Below are 19,066 nucleotides of genomic sequence, written 5' to 3' on the forward strand. Positions count from 1 at the left end.
TGTTAGCGCGCCATCTACTGCAAGTCGATGTAATGACTTGCGTAGTAATGGCATTGCGTCCTAACAACGCAGCCGTTGTACTGACCGCATTGTAATGGCATTGCGGTGTAATCACTGCGATGTAAAGACTGTTTCCCCCTAGGGACTTGCAGGTGGGTTTTCATTGCCAATTGTAATTACACCTAATTACCATATACATTTTTAATAAGTACACTGACCCTGGTACTGGTTAGCAGAGCCCAGGGCGCAGTCAGGGCCAGTTACCACCAGTATCAATCAAACAATGGGGGTGATTAGGGCAAAAACGATGACTTTCTCACAAAGATCAAAGGCTCTTAAGTACTGGGCAGCCCCTAACCTGTCAATCAGCTCATCAGTCCAGGGGATGGGATGAGCATCTGTCTTTGTGACTGGGTTTAGCCCTCTATAATTCATGGAGAACCTGCGTTCATCTGTGGTACCCGGTGGGGCAGGTTCTGGTACCAGAACCACAGTACTGAACCAGGGTCTACTGGGAAGTTCCATCAACCTCAATTCCAGCTTTTTGGAGACTTCTTCCATAATGCTGACCCTCACCTTGTTAAACAACCTGTATGATTTGTTCTTGAGAGCAAAGTTGTCTCCTGTGTCCACATTCATGGGTGCACAGGTGGGTACTTCCAGGTATGAGGGGAAACAGAGAGGAGTACTGCCCCAACATTAAGTAGCAGCCCCTTTACTGTTCAGAAGTCAGACTAGGGAAAGCATTAATTCTTCCACTGACACATTTTTCTCCCTGGAATCTAAGAGGCCAGTGAGTGGTTCAATCTCCTCCTCCCCGTCTCCATCTTTCACCAACAGCATGGTGAGCTCAGACCTCTCAATCTAGGGTATGAGGTGATTGACATGCAGCAGCCTGTGGTGTTTTCTATGGGTCATAAGGTCCATCAGGTAGGTAGCCTCACTCTTCCTCTCAATCACCTCGTAGGGACCAGTCCAACTGTCTTGGAGGGCTCTGGGCTCCACAGGTTCCATAACCCACACCATTTGCCCAGGTTGCAAGTTGACAGTGGTACAAGTTTAGTTATGCCATTGATTTGTTTCATCCTGACTGGCTTCTAAGTTGTCTGAAGCTTGGTTCTACAACTTAGCCATTTGACATCTGAAGGCCAGAATGTAGCTCACTACATCCTGGAGAATCTTCCTGGGAGCTTGCTCCCATCCTTCTTTTACCAAACTCAGTGGTCCTCTGACTGGGTGTCCATACAGAAACTTGAAGGGGATGAAGCCCACTCCCTTCAATGGCACCTCTATGCATGCAAACAGAAGGCACGGCAAGAGAATGTCCCACTTACTCTTCAGGGTTGCAGGCAGGCCTCTAATCAGGGCCTTCAGGGTCTTGTAGTATCTTTCAATAAGCCTATTTGTTTGTGGATTATAGCAGGATCAGCTTTAGGCCAGTGCGACTGGTGCACCTGCACTGGGGGCTGACCTGGAGTGGGCGCGGACCTCAGGGAGGGGGGGCACAGTGTTTTACAATAACTTATGATTGTGGAGATGAGGGGCACTTTTGCCCAATTATAGTGAGGGAATTCAAGGGGTGTAGGGGTGCCAAAAATTTTTAAGGCACCAGGTGTCACCAGCGCTAAAGTCGGCCCTGGGTAATAGAGGGTAGAGAACTTGTAGTTTAACCCACACTCCTTCTACATTGACCTCATATAAACTGACAAGAAGTTGGTGCCCCTGTCAGACACCACTTCCTTGGGAAAATCCACTCATGCAAAAATCCCCTTCAAGGTCTTTGCCACTTCAGACACAGTCATGGTCCTCAGAGAGATTGACTGTGTAACTAGTGGCATGATCCACCACAACCAGGATAAACGTGTTGCCTGAAGCAGTCTGGGGAGCCATAGGCCCAACAATGTCAATGCCCACCCTCTCAAAGGCTGTGCCAATGACAGGCAAGGGATTGAGGGAGTCTCTGCCCTGTCTTCCCACTGTCCTGGCAGGTCACACATGTCCTACAGAATGCATCTGAGGAAGTCTCAATCCTAGGACAGTAGAAGTGGGGAGCACACCTTGCGAAGGTCTTGTCTTGGCACAGGTGTCCTGCTACGAAGATTTCCTGGGCCAGTCAGTTCCAGCAGGAAATCCCTGTACAATTGTGGGACCACCATGGCCCTTGTTGTCCCATGCACATGAGCCTTAGGCTCACTGTAAAGGAGGTTGTTCTTCCAGTAAATGTGATGACTACTAGAGGCATCACCTGCTGCTTGGGCTTCGGCCTATTGCCTCATGCCCTCAAGGGTTGGGTACTCCCTCTGTGCTCTACAGAACTTCTCCTTGGAGGGTCCTTCCTCCGCATGCCACCCAGCAAGATCTGGTAACTCACCAAGGGGAGCAATGTCCTCCTTTGTGGGCTCCATGGCACCCACTGCAGGTGCCCCAGCCACCTCACTGGAAAAGACATTCAGAGGGTGGTTACCCCCACGCGCTCTGCCTTTCCCCTTTTTAGAAGCTGGCTGGGCCATTTATCCAGGCTCCAGACCTTTTTGATTCCCATACTGGCCAGCCATACACCTTGTGGCTGCACAGATCTAATCAGGTAACCCTAACCACATGAGCCTTGAGCTTCACTTCCTTCCAGGTAGTGTGCTCAAGGTCATTACCTAGCAAGCAGTCCACAGGTATGGCAGGGGCCACAGCACATCAGAAGACCTGAAATCACCCCCACCCAAATGGAACAAGGGCCACTGGATAGTGACCCTCTCTGTTGTCAGCCACAACACCCTGGTGGAATGCATTGGGAATCACCTGCTCTGGGGACAGAAGCGGACTCCTTAGTCATGGTGGCACCTCTATCCGTCATAGACTCCACACCTTGTTCATTGATGGTGACCCATTGCCTATACTTTGTAGTATTAGAGGGGACAAGGATCTTAGGAACTATCTGACTAGTGCTCTGGGACACTAGGGTGGCATCACTAAACTCCCCCCATTAACTAGGACAAACTCCCTCCCCCCAGCACACCAGAGCTAGCCCTGATCAAAGCCACGGAGAAGGTGCGAGAGACAACAAGGTGAGTGCAGCGATCCTGATTATGCTGGATCTGTCAGCAGCCTTCAATACTGTCCATATCCCTGGAGTTTAGTTTGCATATTAGCACTACACATAGCTTTGTGGAGTACATTTAGAACTACACTCAGATACACAAACAGCATAGTGGGCATAGCTGTTGGCACTGTGTACTTGTCTGCTCTGTGTAATAATCACAAACAGCATCTTGCACATTGCAAGTTATGATACAATAAGTTTTGATGTCTTTATATGCTAAAATACATATAGCCATTTCACAAAAGTGAAAATGATAATTTAGCAAGCAGTGAGAGAGGTGATGATTTTGGGATCATCCCTAACCTAGGGAGAGAACCAAGCAGATGCCTTGAAAACAAAAAGTACATCTTGTTGAACGATTCAGTGGTGGTCCCATCCTCTTAGGACAACCCCAAGCACAGTTATTTATTGGCAAAAATACAATCCCAACCAAAGGTCCTGCAAAGCATTATGGGACGAGATTATCAGTGGGCAGTGAATATTATAGTATCCAATATCAAAATAATTCTAGAAAGAGCTGCAGTTCAACTAGTCGTTACTAGATGTCCCTCACAAGTCAAATGCAAAAGCATTGAAATTATTATTAAATCAAGCTGCAGTTCCACTAGTCGTTACTAGATGTTCCTCACTAGTCAAATTCAAAAGCTTCATGAAAGGGTTTTAATGCTTTTGCATTTGACTCGTGAGGGACATCTAGTAACCACTAGTGGAACTGCAGCTCTTTGTAGAATTATTTTGATATTGGACACTATAATATTCACTGCCTACTGATAATCTTGTCCCATAATGCTTTGCAGGGCCTTTGGTTGGGATTGTATTTTTGCCCATAACTGTGCCTGGGGTCGTCCTAGGAGGAAGGGACCACCACTGAATCGTTCACCAGCAAGATATGCTCTTTGTGTTCAAGGCATCTGCTTGGTCCTCCCCCTAGGTTAGGGGTACCCCAAAATCATCACCTCTCTCACTGCCTATATTTTCATGTCAAAATTCAATATTGTGAATTGGTTATATGCTTTTTAGTGTGTAAAATTGTTTAATCAAAGCATTTGTGGGTGTTGTTGATTTTGCTGCTACACTACGTGTTTTAGCATGGTTTCTGCACTGTGCTATGTGCATCATGCTGTAGTGGCATGCTCTGTGAGCGTAGTACTACGCCCAGGGTTAATCATGATGTTCTGATGGATCATTTATCACTCGTGGGGGTTCAGGGCACAGCCTGGAATCTTCTAAATCTTTTCTGGCTGATAGTACTCAGACGGTGGATCTGAGTAGGAATAGGTCCAAGCTGTTCTCCCTTCCCTGTGGGGTTCCACAGGTATCATCTCTTAGCCCCACGCTCTTTAATATCTATGTTGGCCTGCTGGCAACCCTGATAAGATCGTTTGGGCTCCAATTAACATCCTATGTGGACGACACACAAATTGTGTTGTCCTTACAGCGAGGCAAAGAAGTGAAAGCTGGCCTAAGATGCCGTGACTGCATGAAAGCCAATCCCGGCTGGATGTCCTCAAACTGCCTGAAATTAAACTCAGGCAAAACGGAGGTCATCATTTTCGGCAACAATCCAAATTTCTGGACTCCAGACTGGTGGCCAGAAGAAATGGAAACGCCCCTAACCCTTACTGGGAAAGCCAAGAACTTGGGGGTGATCTTAGATAACAAACTTACCTTCGGCAATCAGGTTAGCGGAGTTGTTTCGATGAGCTTCTATCTCCTCAGAGTATTGCAGAAAATAAAATTCCTCCTACCTGAGGATAGCCTTAGGACGGCAGTCACTGCGCTCATTTTGTCCCGGCTGGATTATTGCAACAGTCTGTATTTTAATATTCATAATCAACATATGAACAGACTCCAGCTGGTGCAAAATGCGGCAGCCAGGTTGTTAACGGGCACACCTAGGTTTGTCTCAGTTAGAAAGGGACTTTTTGCATCTCCACTGGCTTCTAGTAAAACAACGTGCACAATTCAAAGTGCTTTGCACGGTTTTGAAGTCCTTGACTGCCAGTGGCCCTGACTATCTGAGAAAACGCCTTCAATGTTATGTCCCCGGAAGAGCGATGCGTTCCTCTAAGGCAAAGCAAGTGGCCGTCCCCCGAGTGAAAAAAAACAATTGGGGTGGCAGTAGTTTTATCGCTTGTGCTGCTAAAGACTGGAACAGCCTACCAGCTCATCTCAGGAATGCTACCGAACTTTTCTCCTTCATGAAGGGACTGAAAACATGGCTGTTTTCTGAATAAGGCATCTCCATTCCCGGAAACCAGTTAGGCAGTGCTCAACGCCAGGACACCCTTGGGCAGAAGTGCGCTTTAAAAGCTTATTAACCTAACATAACATAACACCTGGAACCTTTCCTCCAGTGGTGGGAGGTTCTGCTCATTTTGGATCCCCTGTGTGGTGTCCATACTCAAAGCACTTATAGCAATTAGGAGTTTTGTGCTGCTGCCTTTTGTCACTGTGGTTTTTCTTCTGGTGGGCTGATTGGGAATAAGATCCTTTCCCCTATGAGTTGTTTTGGGGGCCCGTAGAGAATTCCTTCATTTTGTCTCCCCCTCTTTCCTCTGAGGGCAAGCCTGACTACTCTTTTTGGGACACTGTGGTACTGAACTGTTGCTTATACTTTTCAGGGATAAACCCAAACTTACTGACCAAGATGGCCTTCATTGCAGTGTAGCATGTCTTGACCCACTTCACCTATAGTTTGAGAATTGTGTCCCTCCCTCCGGTGGGCATGTACCGCCATACACTACCACCCCAGGACTCCCCTGGGACCTTGTACACTCTTAGAGCCACTTGATGTGCTGCAAACCACTCGTCAGTGTCATCTTCCACCACATAACATGGCACCAAATCCTTGGGTATCCGGACTGTTGACTCACTAGTGGACACTGCCAGTATGCCGCCACCATTACCGCTAGACCCCACTTGTAGATCTCTTATGCCCAGTTCTCTGAGACTGAGCTCATGGGCCAGTTTCTTCACCTCAAGATCTAGCCCCCTCTCCTCTATAGCTTAATCCTTCTCCAAATGAAATTTGGCGAGCTCCAGCTTAAGTTTTCAGATCCTTCCTCTTGTCTGCCAGCTCCTCTGAAGAATGGTTCTTTGATTAGACACTGCTCCCTGCTCCAGGAATCACCACAGCTTCCACAAATAGTTGGCCCCTCAACAGGCAATTCTAGGCCCATAACAGATTCCATGATCAGTTCATCCTTCTCCTTCTTAATGTCCTGCTGTTCCACCTCTGGGACCTCAGGCCCTACATCCAAGGCCTCGGTATATGACTCTAACTTGGCCAGCTCAAGATCAATTACAGCAGATGTTGCATCTCCAGAGAGAGAGACATGCTTACCGCATAAATCAAAAAGCCAATTTAGAGAGAAATGACAAAGGTTCAAATTGGTCTTTTGTATGGAGCAGTAGTAAATTACTATATGGTGTTACACAAACACAAGCCCTATCCTCACCGCTGATTGCCAATGTTAAAATCGGAACTCTTGTTGGCAGAGGTATATACCCTGTCCAAGTAGGGACCACCACTCTAGTAAGGGTAAGCTAGATACACATTAAAAGATAACCATTACTTACCCTCTGGTTGCTTGGCACAGAGTAGTCAGGCTTCTCTAAAGAGGCAAAGTGTAAAGTATTTGTGCAACACTCACACACACACACACACACACACAGAAAAATCACTTCCAAGGGCCCAGGACTGGCTTGGCACCACTTGACAAGGTAGGATCCACAGGTGGCAAAGTGCAGGTGCTGGTGCAGCATTGCAGGAAGTATGTGATGTCTCTGAGACTTCCGAACAGGTGGCAAGCAAGCATGTACTTGGAATCACTCTTGGTTCAAATGGGGTATTTAGAGTCCTTCTCAGCAGGGCAGATGGTAGCAGGCAGCAGGGCAACATAGCATAATAGAAAGCAGTTATTTCAGAGCAACAGTCCAACAGAGTGGCGGTCCTTGTAGCAGCACAGCAGTGCTGTCATGTGGGCACATTTTAGGCCCGGGTGGAGCATCACCATTTTGCATGTTCACGTTAACTTGACATCTTTTCTTGAACACTGTAGATTGACATTTGACACATATTTCATTGCATGCCTATGCAGGATAAAATTCTCTCAAAAGGCTATTGCTTAAATTTCCACTTCATAGGTATATTATAAACTACCTTGAACATTCTGTACAAGGGCTACGTTCATTACGCAAACGTTCTCACTTATTTTTGCCCACTAATCGTCAGAGTTATCACAATAAAATAAACAATAGCGGCCTGATATATACCTTGGCATGGCAACCTGGGTGGTGTTTTTTAATTAAACAGCAACAATTCCTTGTTTAGTTAGAGGAGCATTTTACTGGCACTGAGAGGTAACCCTATGCAGGATTACCAGCCCAGCTGATTCCTCTTTACCTCTGTGAGGAAGAATGCCCAGCTCTCTGATAAGACGGGCACTCTGACGACACTTACTCACAGGTAATGGGAAGTTAGATCACCCTACAGGGATTTGGCAGATTCACCCACCCTAGACATACTAGAATAGGTAGCGCTAGGTGGGAGTATAATATAATACAGTACTTATATGCAAGCATATATTGTCTGTAACAGCACAATGGTTAAATTGTTTATCTTCTTCACCATTCTCATAATGTTGATCTCGTTATTCTGCTTCCTGCTATTTATTATCACAGTTCACATCTTACAATGCTTCAATAAATATTGAAACGCCTTGCTGAGTATTTCTTGTGTATCTCTTTGGGTATGCGTGATTAACTAAACAAACCTCTTCTAGATTTATTACCACGATTTTCTTGGGAGGTCAAGGTTGTCATGTTCTGAGATTGCACAATCCATTTGTTATCTGGTCAGGTTTGGGGTACAGATGGTGCACTGTGAGCTGTAGGAATACAGACCAACATATCCTGAGTGTGTGCATGGACTCAGTCTTGCACAATCCTGATGTTTATGTTGTCCACCAGACGCACAGCTGAGAAAGTGTGAGCCATACAGCAGTCCTCCCTCCTGGCAGGGTTCTTCACAGGTCCAGTAGTGTACTACCTTGGTAGGGTCAGAGAGCCAGTGATGCCTTTGAAGCGGGGGTGATTTCAAAGAAGGGTCTTTGAAGTACACAAAGGTCCTTTCTTCCCATGCCTGGCTCCACAGTATCAGTAGGGGGTAATCCGCCCTTTGTGTAGGGTTTAACTGACTATTCAGGTGAAAGTCAGCTCCCCCTCCCTTCCTGCCCAGGAAGAGCCCTCAGAATGCAGATGAGTTCTCAGTCACACCTAAGCTTCCCGTGTTTGTGGCTGTCTAGAAGGAATGCACAAAGAGTAGCTGTCACCCACCCCAGATGTGTATATGAGACAGGCTGCAGGCACACAGCATTTTAAGATCAGAGAAATACCCACTTTCTAAAAGTTGTCAAAAATATATGGGGTGATCCTGTTGAGGTGATAAGGGACGGGATCAAATAAAACTAAATGTAAAATAAAAGTAACCCTTATACCATGAATGTGTATTTTATTTCATGAAACATGTAGCCAATACACATCCCGACGGGCAATTTAAGCCCCTGTTTTCTTAGTGTGTTCCCCACCCTTTTTCTCTGGGCTGCTTCTTGACAGCATCCATATGAGCACAGACAACAAACATGCATAAGACAAATATTGATTTATCAATCGATCCTTGTCTGTTTTATATATATATATCCAATTTTTCTTAATATACTTAAAAGTGATCAAGGCTGACACTTCGGCCGAAACGCGTCATGACATTCAGTTGAGAGATCAATAAATTCAATTTATTTTGCCACCAAGAGGAGTTCGCTTCGTTCCTTTTCGCCATACCAGGAGGTTCAGGAATGATTGTTTGCAGCATACTTAAAAGTGTGAAAACGTATAACGTGTATACATTTAACACATAATACCAATTAAACATACTTTTTATGGCAACTCAATAAATATATTTAGAACATGTGAAAACATAAAATCAAGTGTACATGTCCATCTGAAAAACTCAAGCCGGGATTCATTAAGGGATATGTTTTATCATCCCTTAAGCATTTGATCCTCTGGATATCACGTGGTCGAGATAAAAGTGTAGCATGTCTTTGCGCAATGGTAATAGAGGATAACACTATTCACTCTGATTTTCCCGTTTATAACTTAATTCTTGGGGATATGCACCCACTGGCCACAATAGTATTTTGCCAACGTGTTGCGAACTTCACAGTGGGCCTGCGCTTTGTCTTGAAGGTCCTTCTCAGGGCTGGATATATGCTTTATGGGGACACTACATGTGAAACAAAAAACATGTATATCTATGGGTACTACATTTGTACAGTGAGTAAGAAAAACACAAAACTATGGGCCCGAATCACAAAAGTAATCTGAGACAAAATCCTAACTTTACGACTTTCGGTATCCACAAAACGCATTTAAAAAGTAGAAAAGTTAGGATTCCCAACTTTACTTCTCCTAAACTGAGACAAAATCCTAACTTTGCGACTTTTGGTATTCACAAAAGGCATTTAGGAGTAGTAAAGTTAGGAAGCCTAACTTTACTACTCCTAAATGCCTTTTGTGAATACTGAAAGTCGTAAAGTTAGGATTTTGTCTCAGATAACTTTTGTGAATCGGGCTCTTTGTTCTTTTGATTAAAGGGGATATGTGGAGTCAGATTTATAGCGGACCTCACACTGGGCTCTAATTTATGTAACATACCAATCATGTTCATATTTTGGGTGATGTCCCAATGTCCTTTTTCAGAGGTGCTGAAGTTGCCTTTAGAAACAGAGGGGGCACAAATTATTCTGTGCACTTTGAGCGTGTTGTTATAAAAAAGAATAGATTATCAGTATTCCGTAAAGGCTATGCTTGTACGTACCTTGTGATTTGAGGTAACGCAGTGCCTCTATAACGGTGTGAACTGCCAGTCTGTTTACGTGTTAACCATGCAATTACTGCCATCATGAAGATACTTGGGGGCATATGTATCAACATCTCCATTTGCGATTCTCAAATAGCGATTTTTTGAGAATCGCTATTTGAGAATTGCAAAACGGGAAGTATCTAAAAATTCGCACAAATTTTGCAAATTCTTAAAATTCCTTAATTGCGATTAGCAAATTGCGAAATCGCAATTAAGGAATCCCTTCCCATTCATTCCTATGGGCCAGGAGGCCCATAGCAATGAATGGGAAGTCCTTCTCAATTTGCGAATCGCTATTTGCTAATCGCAAATTGAGAATATTTTCAAAAGTGCAAGGGTGTCATGATTACACCCTGATGCACCCCTGAAATCAGCATTTGTGCGCATATGGCGCACATACATGCCCTAAGGGCATGTATGTGCGCCACATTGCACTTTGAAAAATGCCAAAATGTGCATTTTTCAAAGAAATCGCAAATTACCACCAACTTAAAGTTGGTGGTAATTTGCGATTTCTTAAGGAGAAATCGCACAACTTGGGTGCGTGTTACATTGCATTTAAGATTTCTTAAATGCTTACGCAAACTTAAGAAATCGCTAAATTAGCGATTCCTTAAGAATGCGAGGCTGAAATGCCTCATACATCTCATTTTGCGATTTTGTATTCGCAAACGCTGTTTTTTTGCGATTCGCAGCGTTTGCGAATACAAAATCGTTTGATACATATGCCCCTAGATGCTCTAAATCAGGGCAGGCAAAGGGAACTGGTTATTCATTAATCTAACCTTTCCCTCTTGGATTCCACTCATGTATATATTCTGTCCATGGTGGCATATGGGATGTGCTTACCAGCTTTCTATCTTGGCATTCAGGGCCAGTGAATCTCCTGTAGTGCGCGTCCCGCTTCCTGGTTGTGAAGCTACCAGGAGCGTCGCTCTGCGATTGGCCCAAATAAAGTTTGAATGCGGCCATTCCCTAGCTTTGTTTTGGGGGATGTATGTATGTATGCATTAGGTTTTTGGATCTCCATGTGATGATTCATAATTTCTATATGCTTTTTTGGGGGACCTCTGTATTCACTGCTTTTTATGATGGGCAGACATATGGCGGAGTGGAGGTAGTTTGTCTCCATGTTGATGTGTGTCTCTGCTTCTTTTGTTAGCGCACGCCCATGTCATTCTGGGTGATGTTGTTTGATTTTAACGGGGAGAAGACAGAGATTATGCTATTGGGTAACCCTCCTCCGACCATTTTGACATCAATTTGGCCCACCTGCCTTGGTGCTCCCCCCCCTCCCAAACCGCAGATAAAGAGTCTGGGAATCTGGCTCGATAAAGCGCTGGACTTCTCGGTCCAGGCTACCAAAACTGCCTCCACGTGTGTCGGCCTAATGAAAATGCTCCGCAAAGTACTCCCTCTGCTTCCTTTCCAGGCGAGGAGAATCATGGTTCAGGCCCTGATACTCTCCCGCCTGGACTATGGAAACGCGCTATATCTGGGTGCCCCGGCTTCAGTGACCAACAGGCTCCAAGTCACGCAAAACTGCGCCGCCCGATTATTATTCAACATCCCCCGCTGGCAGTCAGCCAAGAAAGCTCTAAAAGAATTGCACTGGCTCCCGATGGCTGCTAGAGCACAGATTAAGGCTATGTGCATTGTGCACAAATCTTTCCATCGAACAGGCCCTGCCATCCTGTCCCCCTTAGTTGTGCCCTACGCTCCATCCAGAGCCCTTCGCTCGGGATCATTGCACCTAGTTACCACTTCTAAAATCAACAAAGCACGTTGGGGCGGCCGTTCCTTCTCCCATACTGCTGCGAGACTTTGGAACTCCCTCCCCTTAGCCCTCAGAGAAAATAATAACCGGCTGGCTTTTAGGAAAGCTTTGAAAACCCACCTGTTTGCAAAAACGTGCTAGTCTCACCCTGCGGTCCGCCACAGTGATCAATTAAAGCGCTGCGAGGCCTCCGGGTAGTCTATGCGCTATATAAATATAATTTTTCATTTCATAGCTAGGGAGTACAACATTTTCCAGCATCTGCGACAAGAATTTTTGATTCTATTAAGGACACGGAGGTGAGGATTATGCTTCTCTATTTCTTTACTACTCCAAACAGCAGCCAATGAGAACACAGTAAAATAGAAAAAACCCATAAACGTACTACATGTCCCATGAGGCTTTGACCCACGCCTCCAATAACCACCAATGAACAGAGTCCAAAGTATTCAAATTAACAAGGCTCCAACTTGACTGCCTCTTTCTTTGCAAAATGCAGCTGAAAAGTCCACAGTTAAATAGATAAATAACAGTTCAGTCTCACAACGGAGTGTCCTTAATAGAATCAAAAATTCTTGTTGCAAATGCTGGAAAATTTTGAAGTCTATGGCAGGACCAGAGGCTCAGAATATGCTGGTTTAAAGCTGACCAACAACAACAGAAGAAACATGAGGTATCGGCGTGGAGAAGTGTGGCTCAATGATTAGAGCGGCAGACCCTGATGCAGAGGTCTAACCCGGGACCAGCGTTCAATTCCCCACCTCGGCGGGTCTTGGGCTCAAAAACTCCACGGACCTGATAATTCTCACCTCGGTGCCTATTCCAATCATGGAGTCCCACTCTGCAACTCTGGGCGATAGCTTACTTAATCTCCACAACAGCTCCCACAATGCTAAGGATGCCTGGCCTCCACCTTGGGGGTGCCCAGGAGTGGACACCTCACAGGGAAAGCCAGGATCGGTTCCACAGCGGTATTTGTACAAGCACCTTGAGACCCTTGTGGATGAGTAGTGCACAATACAAGTATCAAATTTGCAATTTATTTTATCGGTTTATAGTAAAACACTTTAAATACTGAACCGGAAGACCAATTCGCAGCTTTTAGAATGGCTTCTAGGCGAGAACCCATTATAAAAGCTTTAGATGCCATAACGCCTCTGGCAGAATGTGCACCAAACACAGCAACATCAATACCGGCTTCCACCATAACCCATCCAACCCACCGGGCCAACGTGGCCGACAAAACAGGTTTGAAGGGTTTCTGAATAGCTAAAAGCAAGGGCCCTAAGGGGTCGGCCCTGTGACTCAATGTACGTTCCTCATACATCTTTAAACATCTCAAAACACATAACTTTTCATTATGAGGAAAAGCAGGATACTCAACTGAACGTGACATCGTTTTCGTCCTCCTGGAAATGACAAAAGAAACACCCTGGGGAGAAAAAATCCTGCCAGCCAAATCAAGAGCATGCACGTCTGAAAACTCTGCAGCATGAAATGATGTATTATAACATAGTGAGCTTTGCTGATAAATGTTTCAATGACGAATCTTTATTGTCAGGCCATGCCTCTAATAAGCTCAGAACCTTGAAAACATCCCATAAAGAAGTGCATCTGGGTTTCGGGGGTCTGAAATTATTCACTGTCCGATAGGACAAACCCTGGCCTGCACATTCTGACAGGAATTTAAGAATATCTATAAAATCAGATCCCACGGAATCCACCTGTCGTTGAAGGCACCAACCCAACCATTGTTTCCATGATGTAGAATATCGTTTGCGGGTGGATGGAGCCCAAGCCTGCTGTATAAAATCGGCAGCCGCTAATGAAAGGCCTTCAATGCAGTCATGTCGCCTGAGAGCGTCCAGACCACTGTGTCCTGGAGACTTATCGGAAAAGAGGGTAACCGAAACAGAAGATCCACCGACAGCTCCGGAAGCGCTGGAAACCACAACTGTGTCTTCCACAATGGTATGACAAGGATCACTGAGGCTTCTTGATGCCTGATCTGTGCTGCTACTCCGGGAATTAATGCAAACGGCGGAGATGCGTAATTCCTCAGAGGACCCCAATGATGTAAGAAGGCATCCGTGCCAATCGCCATCGGGTCCGGGTCCGGCCCCCAGCTGTAAAACAGGGGAAGCTGGGCATTGAGGCGAGAGGCATTGAGGTCTATCACGGGCCTCGAATAGTCTGATCTGCAAGAACACTGGAGGATGAAACCTCCAGTTGCTGAAGTCCCTGAGGAACCTGGAGTTCCAATCCGAAACCAGATTGCTCTTGCCTGGGATATATTCCGCCACTTCTCTGATCTTCTGGGAGAGGCAGAAGTGCCAAAACTCCCTTCCACCGCCCAGGTGATTTTTATACCGCACTGCTGACACATTGTCCATCCTGAGAAGGATGCAACAATTGCCCTTTTGAGGTGAGATCGATCTTATGGCAAACGAGCCGGCTAACAACTCTAGACAATTTATGTGTAGTTATAACTCTTCAACTGACCTTCTGCCGCCAGTGGGAACTCTCCACATCTTGCACCCCAGCCCCAATGACTGGCGTCCGCTTCTATGATGATATCGGGAGAAGCTCCGAAAATGGCCTTGCCATTCCACGCTTCCAGGTGGTCTAGCCACCATTGGAGCTCGCCCTGAGCATCTGGTGATAGAGCAATTAGATGATCGTAAGAGAACCGATTCTCTAGATAATGAATCTTCAGGCGTTGCAATGCTCTGTAGTGCAGAGGGCCCGGAAAGATGGCCTGAATTGACGACGCCAGAAGACCCACAATCCTCACAAGGGACCGTAAGGAGATCATCTGCTTGGACAATGGCGAGAGAATTTCTCTCTTGATATATTTTATTTTGGAAGGTGGAAGAAGCAATTGCGCCGACAGTGAGTTTATCTGAAAGCCCAGAAAGTCCATCAATTGGAACAGGGATGTCATGGACTTTTTTAGATTTATAACAAAACCGAGGTCTTCTAGGAGAGACATTGTCCATTTTAAATGTGTAAGAAGGAGCCCCGGTTCTTTCGCTAGAAGGAGCATATCGTCTAGATAGATGATCATGCGAACCCCCATTTCTCTGAGCCGATTGGCCACAGGCTTCATGAGTTTGGTGAAGACCTAAGGAGCTGGGGATAGGTCGAAGAGAAGAGACAAATACAGGAACCATTGCACGTTCTATGGAAATTGAAGAAATTTCTGATGGTAGGGGCAAATGGGAACTGTGAGATAAGCATCTTTTAAGTCCAACCGGACCATCCAATCGTTCTCCAACAACAGGTCTCTCAGCAGGTGAATCCCTTCCATTGTGAAATGTCGGTAGACCACAAAGGTATTAAATACCCTGAGGTTTAACACTAACCTCTGACCTCCTCCCTTCTTTTCCACCAAGAAGACGTTGCTGCAAAAACCTTCTGCCTCTAAGGGCCCCGCAGGAATGGGTTGCTCGGTCAAGAGTTCTTGAGGCTCTGAGTCTATAAAAGTTTGCTCTCGTAGGGAAAAAAGAAGAAAGGGAGGAGGGGAGATCTGAACAGACACCTCGACCAACTCTATCTGATAACCCTGCACCATGTGTAAAACCCACACATCTGATGTGAACTAGCGCCAATTGCTCCGAAAAAGCAACAATCTGCCCCCCAGAGGAACTGTAGGAAAAGGCGGTAGAATTACTGAGGCTTGGGCATCATTTATCTGAAGCCCCTGTTGTTTCCACAATTGTACCTGCCTCTGAAACCACAGGATCTGGAGGGATAAAACCCGGCTTGCTCTGGCTCCTGTGTGTAACCTCTATGCCTGGGAGCGGATCCACATCGAGGACCTTGGGGGGTGAAGCGGCCGGCCGAGCGTCCTCTGCCATGACTGGGCCTGCCAGAGTGGGGATGTAGCACCCTTTTTAGGGAAGATTGTGATTTCTTGAGTGAAGTAAAGGTATTCACAAACTTGGCAATGTCCTTTACAAATCCGTCACCAAACAATTGCCCTTCAGCCAAAGGGCCCGGTTCCGCCGAGGCGAGCTCCATCAATTGTGGGTCGATTCGAAGGAGGACTGATTTCCGTCTCTCTGAAGACAAAGCGCAATTAGCATTGCCTAATCGACAGATTGCACGTCCACCCTGCCAGGACCTCTGAGTAGATCACAGCTCCGTTCTCTTGCGCATCCAGTGCTAACTCCAAAATCTTGGCCAGGGGGCCGGACACATCCAGGAGTTTATCCTGGCATGCCTTAAGGGCACGATCAATGCCTTTCTTCCGATCTTTTTTGTACTTTTTGAGGAAAGTTTGCATTGAAGAATCTATTTCAGGTGTTAGAGATCGCGCCGAGATCGGGGCGAGGACATTCTGAACGGAGGCGGGCTCTAACCTCCTCGTCAAAACTCTTATGCAGATTATTCTTCATATAATCCGCCACAGCCGGGGCGGGAGCCCAATCAGAGGAGTGAGGGTGAACTATGGCAGAGGGATCGAAAGTGAAGGGGGAAAGCAGGACGGGGGACTGGGAATGCTTGCGCTTCTTTGTGTGTTTGCGTGGGCGTGACTCTTGGGATGTATCTGTATCAGTGCGGTGTCTGTAAGTGAAATGGGCACAGAGGCAGAGGGGTCGTGGGAAGGAAGGCCTGGGTCAGTCTTAACCGGGATATCTTGAGCCTTCTTGAGTTTAGAATAAACCTGGACATGGGGCCAAGGAAGGCCAGACGGCTCGGGAGAGGGAAGGGGGGATGAGATCGGGTTCCCCGAGGGGTGGAGGGATGAAGGACCTATTAACTTATCAAGACATTGAGAGATAGCTCATAAGGCCGAGGAGAGCGCCTTATCCAATTTCTTATCTAGAGATTTGTCAATTAAAGTCTCTAAAGAATCATCATAGTAGTAGTCTTCATCCTCATCAGGACCATAGGCAGCCATTTCCTCCTCGAGGACCTCAGAGCACGACATCATGCAGTGAATATCAATATATTCAGTTCAACACTAACCAGGGAGAAATTAATTTCCAACCCTAACTCTCTCAGAGAAAGGGTGTCGATTGGGAGCCAATTAGCTGGAGCAGTGAGAGCCAAGGGTACCCAAAAAGATCCTGTAGGTAGGACTAATGGAGGGCAAGAAACCCTACCAGACTAAGGCAGGGCACCCAAAACTTAAATATCTGCACTGCAGACCTTTCAGAAAGGCTCAAATATGCCAAAAATTCCAAGGGCTATGAAGAATATTCATGTACCAGACCCGGTACCGGCTCAAACTCACTGCACTGCCACTCACAATTATTCAGCCCAGGGAAGGCTTCACCAGCGTGTCGAGGGAACCTGGAGCGCGAGCACAGTTGCGTGCAGGTTCCAGAGACGCACGTGGGAGCCAGGGCAGGTTTCTGTCGTGCGCTTCACTCCCTGAGTGGGGGTGGGGCCAGTCCCCTTTGAGTGTGCGCGCCGGGCACTGGCACAGTACCCGGCTCGCAGAGTGAGCGAACAATGACGCTGGGCAATAAACAGAAAAGGGGAATTAAACCAACACTAGCGGGAGAATGAAAACACTGCCTACTGACTGTTGGACAGCGCAACACGCACTGCCGGAGTCGAAGGTAACACCAATAAGCGCACGAGCAACACAGCGCGAAGCAAGTAATTAACAACAAACAATCAAGTACATATTATTCATAATCAATCATATTCAATTCAAATAAGCATTAAAACGAAACTGCAAGTTAATGGAGACAAATTAACAAGGCACTTATCTTGACTGCGGAGCAGCAAAGAAAGAGGCAGTCAAGTTGGTGCCTTGTTAATTTGTATACTTTGGACTCTGTTCATTGGTTGTTATTGGAGGCGTGGTTCAAAGCCTCATGGGACATGTAGTATGTTTTTGTGTTTTTTCTATTTCACTGTGTTCTCATTGGCTGCTGTTTGGAGAAGTAAAGAAATAGAGAAGCATAATCTGAGCCTCCGGTCCTGCCATAGAATAGAATGTGCTCTTGACTGTATTTGCCTTATGTGAGGGCAGGAACAGAGTTGGTTATTAGTAATATTTGTATTAACCAATGTGTGACTGTATGGACAATCTGAATATTTATACCGTTATTGTAAGACACAAAATGAATGTGTCTGAAATTATATTATAACCTGATGTCCCGCTCTACGTGGTTCAGTATGGAATGTACACTCATCCTTTTTGGGCTCTCAATTTCTTAATATCTACAAGTGGGGTGACACACATAGGATAACATTTGTCTGTATGAATTAACAATTGTGATATACACATGGGTTTAGTACACACTTTTCAATCTTCAACATAAAAAATGTGCATTTTATCCCCTGAATATATTCGCTATAGCTGTACTTGTATGGTTAGTTTGGCTTTGGCATTATTCACCCTTAATCCAAATACCACATGTAAATTCAAAGGACACCTGGCTACATGGATTAATAATCAATGAAGATTCATGGATGAAATACATGTTTACATTTTTTCTTAGCCTTTTGGTGTCTGCATTTCATGGCCAGGTGATTTGCTGAGGCCTGGTCATGTTTATTGCGCTAGGTTTTTTCTGACTTTAGTGCTCTTACTCTTTTGAGTCTAAATAGTCTTTCTTATTGTGCTATATGGCTAATCTAACTATCATGTTCCCAGTATCTGGCTCTTCTTGTTTAGAATTTGGCTGTTTGTGTGGACTCGGTGTAAGTGTAGGTGCACTCTTCTGCCTTCTTTTTTGTATTTATACAAGATATTTTGCCTCCCTAGAGCTTCTTTGGGGTAGGGAACATGCTGAGTTAGAGAACAGGGGCTTGAATTACCCCTCGGGACGTTTGTAGGATGCACGTTTCATGAAATAAAATACACATTAATGGTATTGGGGCTATTTTTGTTGGACATTTAAATTCACTTTCTAAAATAGTAATGTGAAATCCACCTTCAACAGTAAAGAGGATTTACCATTACCATTCAAAGATATAAAACATGACACAGCTACTCCTTTCTAATGAGGAATTACATCTTAAAAGTGAGCCAGCTGTGTCCCCTGCCATGCAGCATCCCCTGTTCTTTGGTGCTCCCATACTTTAATAACTGTGGTCAGTTTAAGGGCATGATGTCTGGATTCTACAACCTCGTAGTCCGTCACCTCTACTTCAAGCCTCAGGACCAGCTGACAGGCTAACCTGCAGGTGGAGTATGATGAGGAGGACTATGCAGAACTCCTGGAAGGCCTGTACCGGGGAGTTCGGGAGGCCCATGTCAAGCTCCCTTTTTTAAATATTCTTCAAGGCTGGCATTGGACCCCAG

At 45.6% G+C, this 19,066-nt stretch overlaps 1 protein-coding gene across 1 annotated transcript in view; it reads left to right on the forward strand.

Moving 5' to 3' along the window:
• The first annotated feature begins 433 nt into the window (after nucleotides 1-433).
• LOC146808565 (vomeronasal type-2 receptor 26-like) overlaps nucleotides 434-19,066 on the forward strand; it is a 149,011-nt gene continuing 130,378 nt past the window's right edge. Inside the window, exon 1 of the mRNA XM_085624013.1 lies at nucleotides 434-663. Coding sequence (XP_085480139.1) covers nucleotides 434-663 — 230 coding nt within the window. The remainder of the gene's footprint in view (nucleotides 664-19,066) is intronic.

The sequence above is a fragment of the Triturus cristatus genome, chromosome 8 (assembly GCF_964204655.1).
Source record: "Triturus cristatus chromosome 8, aTriCri1.1, whole genome shotgun sequence".
NCBI lineage: Eukaryota > Metazoa > Chordata > Amphibia > Caudata > Salamandridae > Triturus > Triturus cristatus.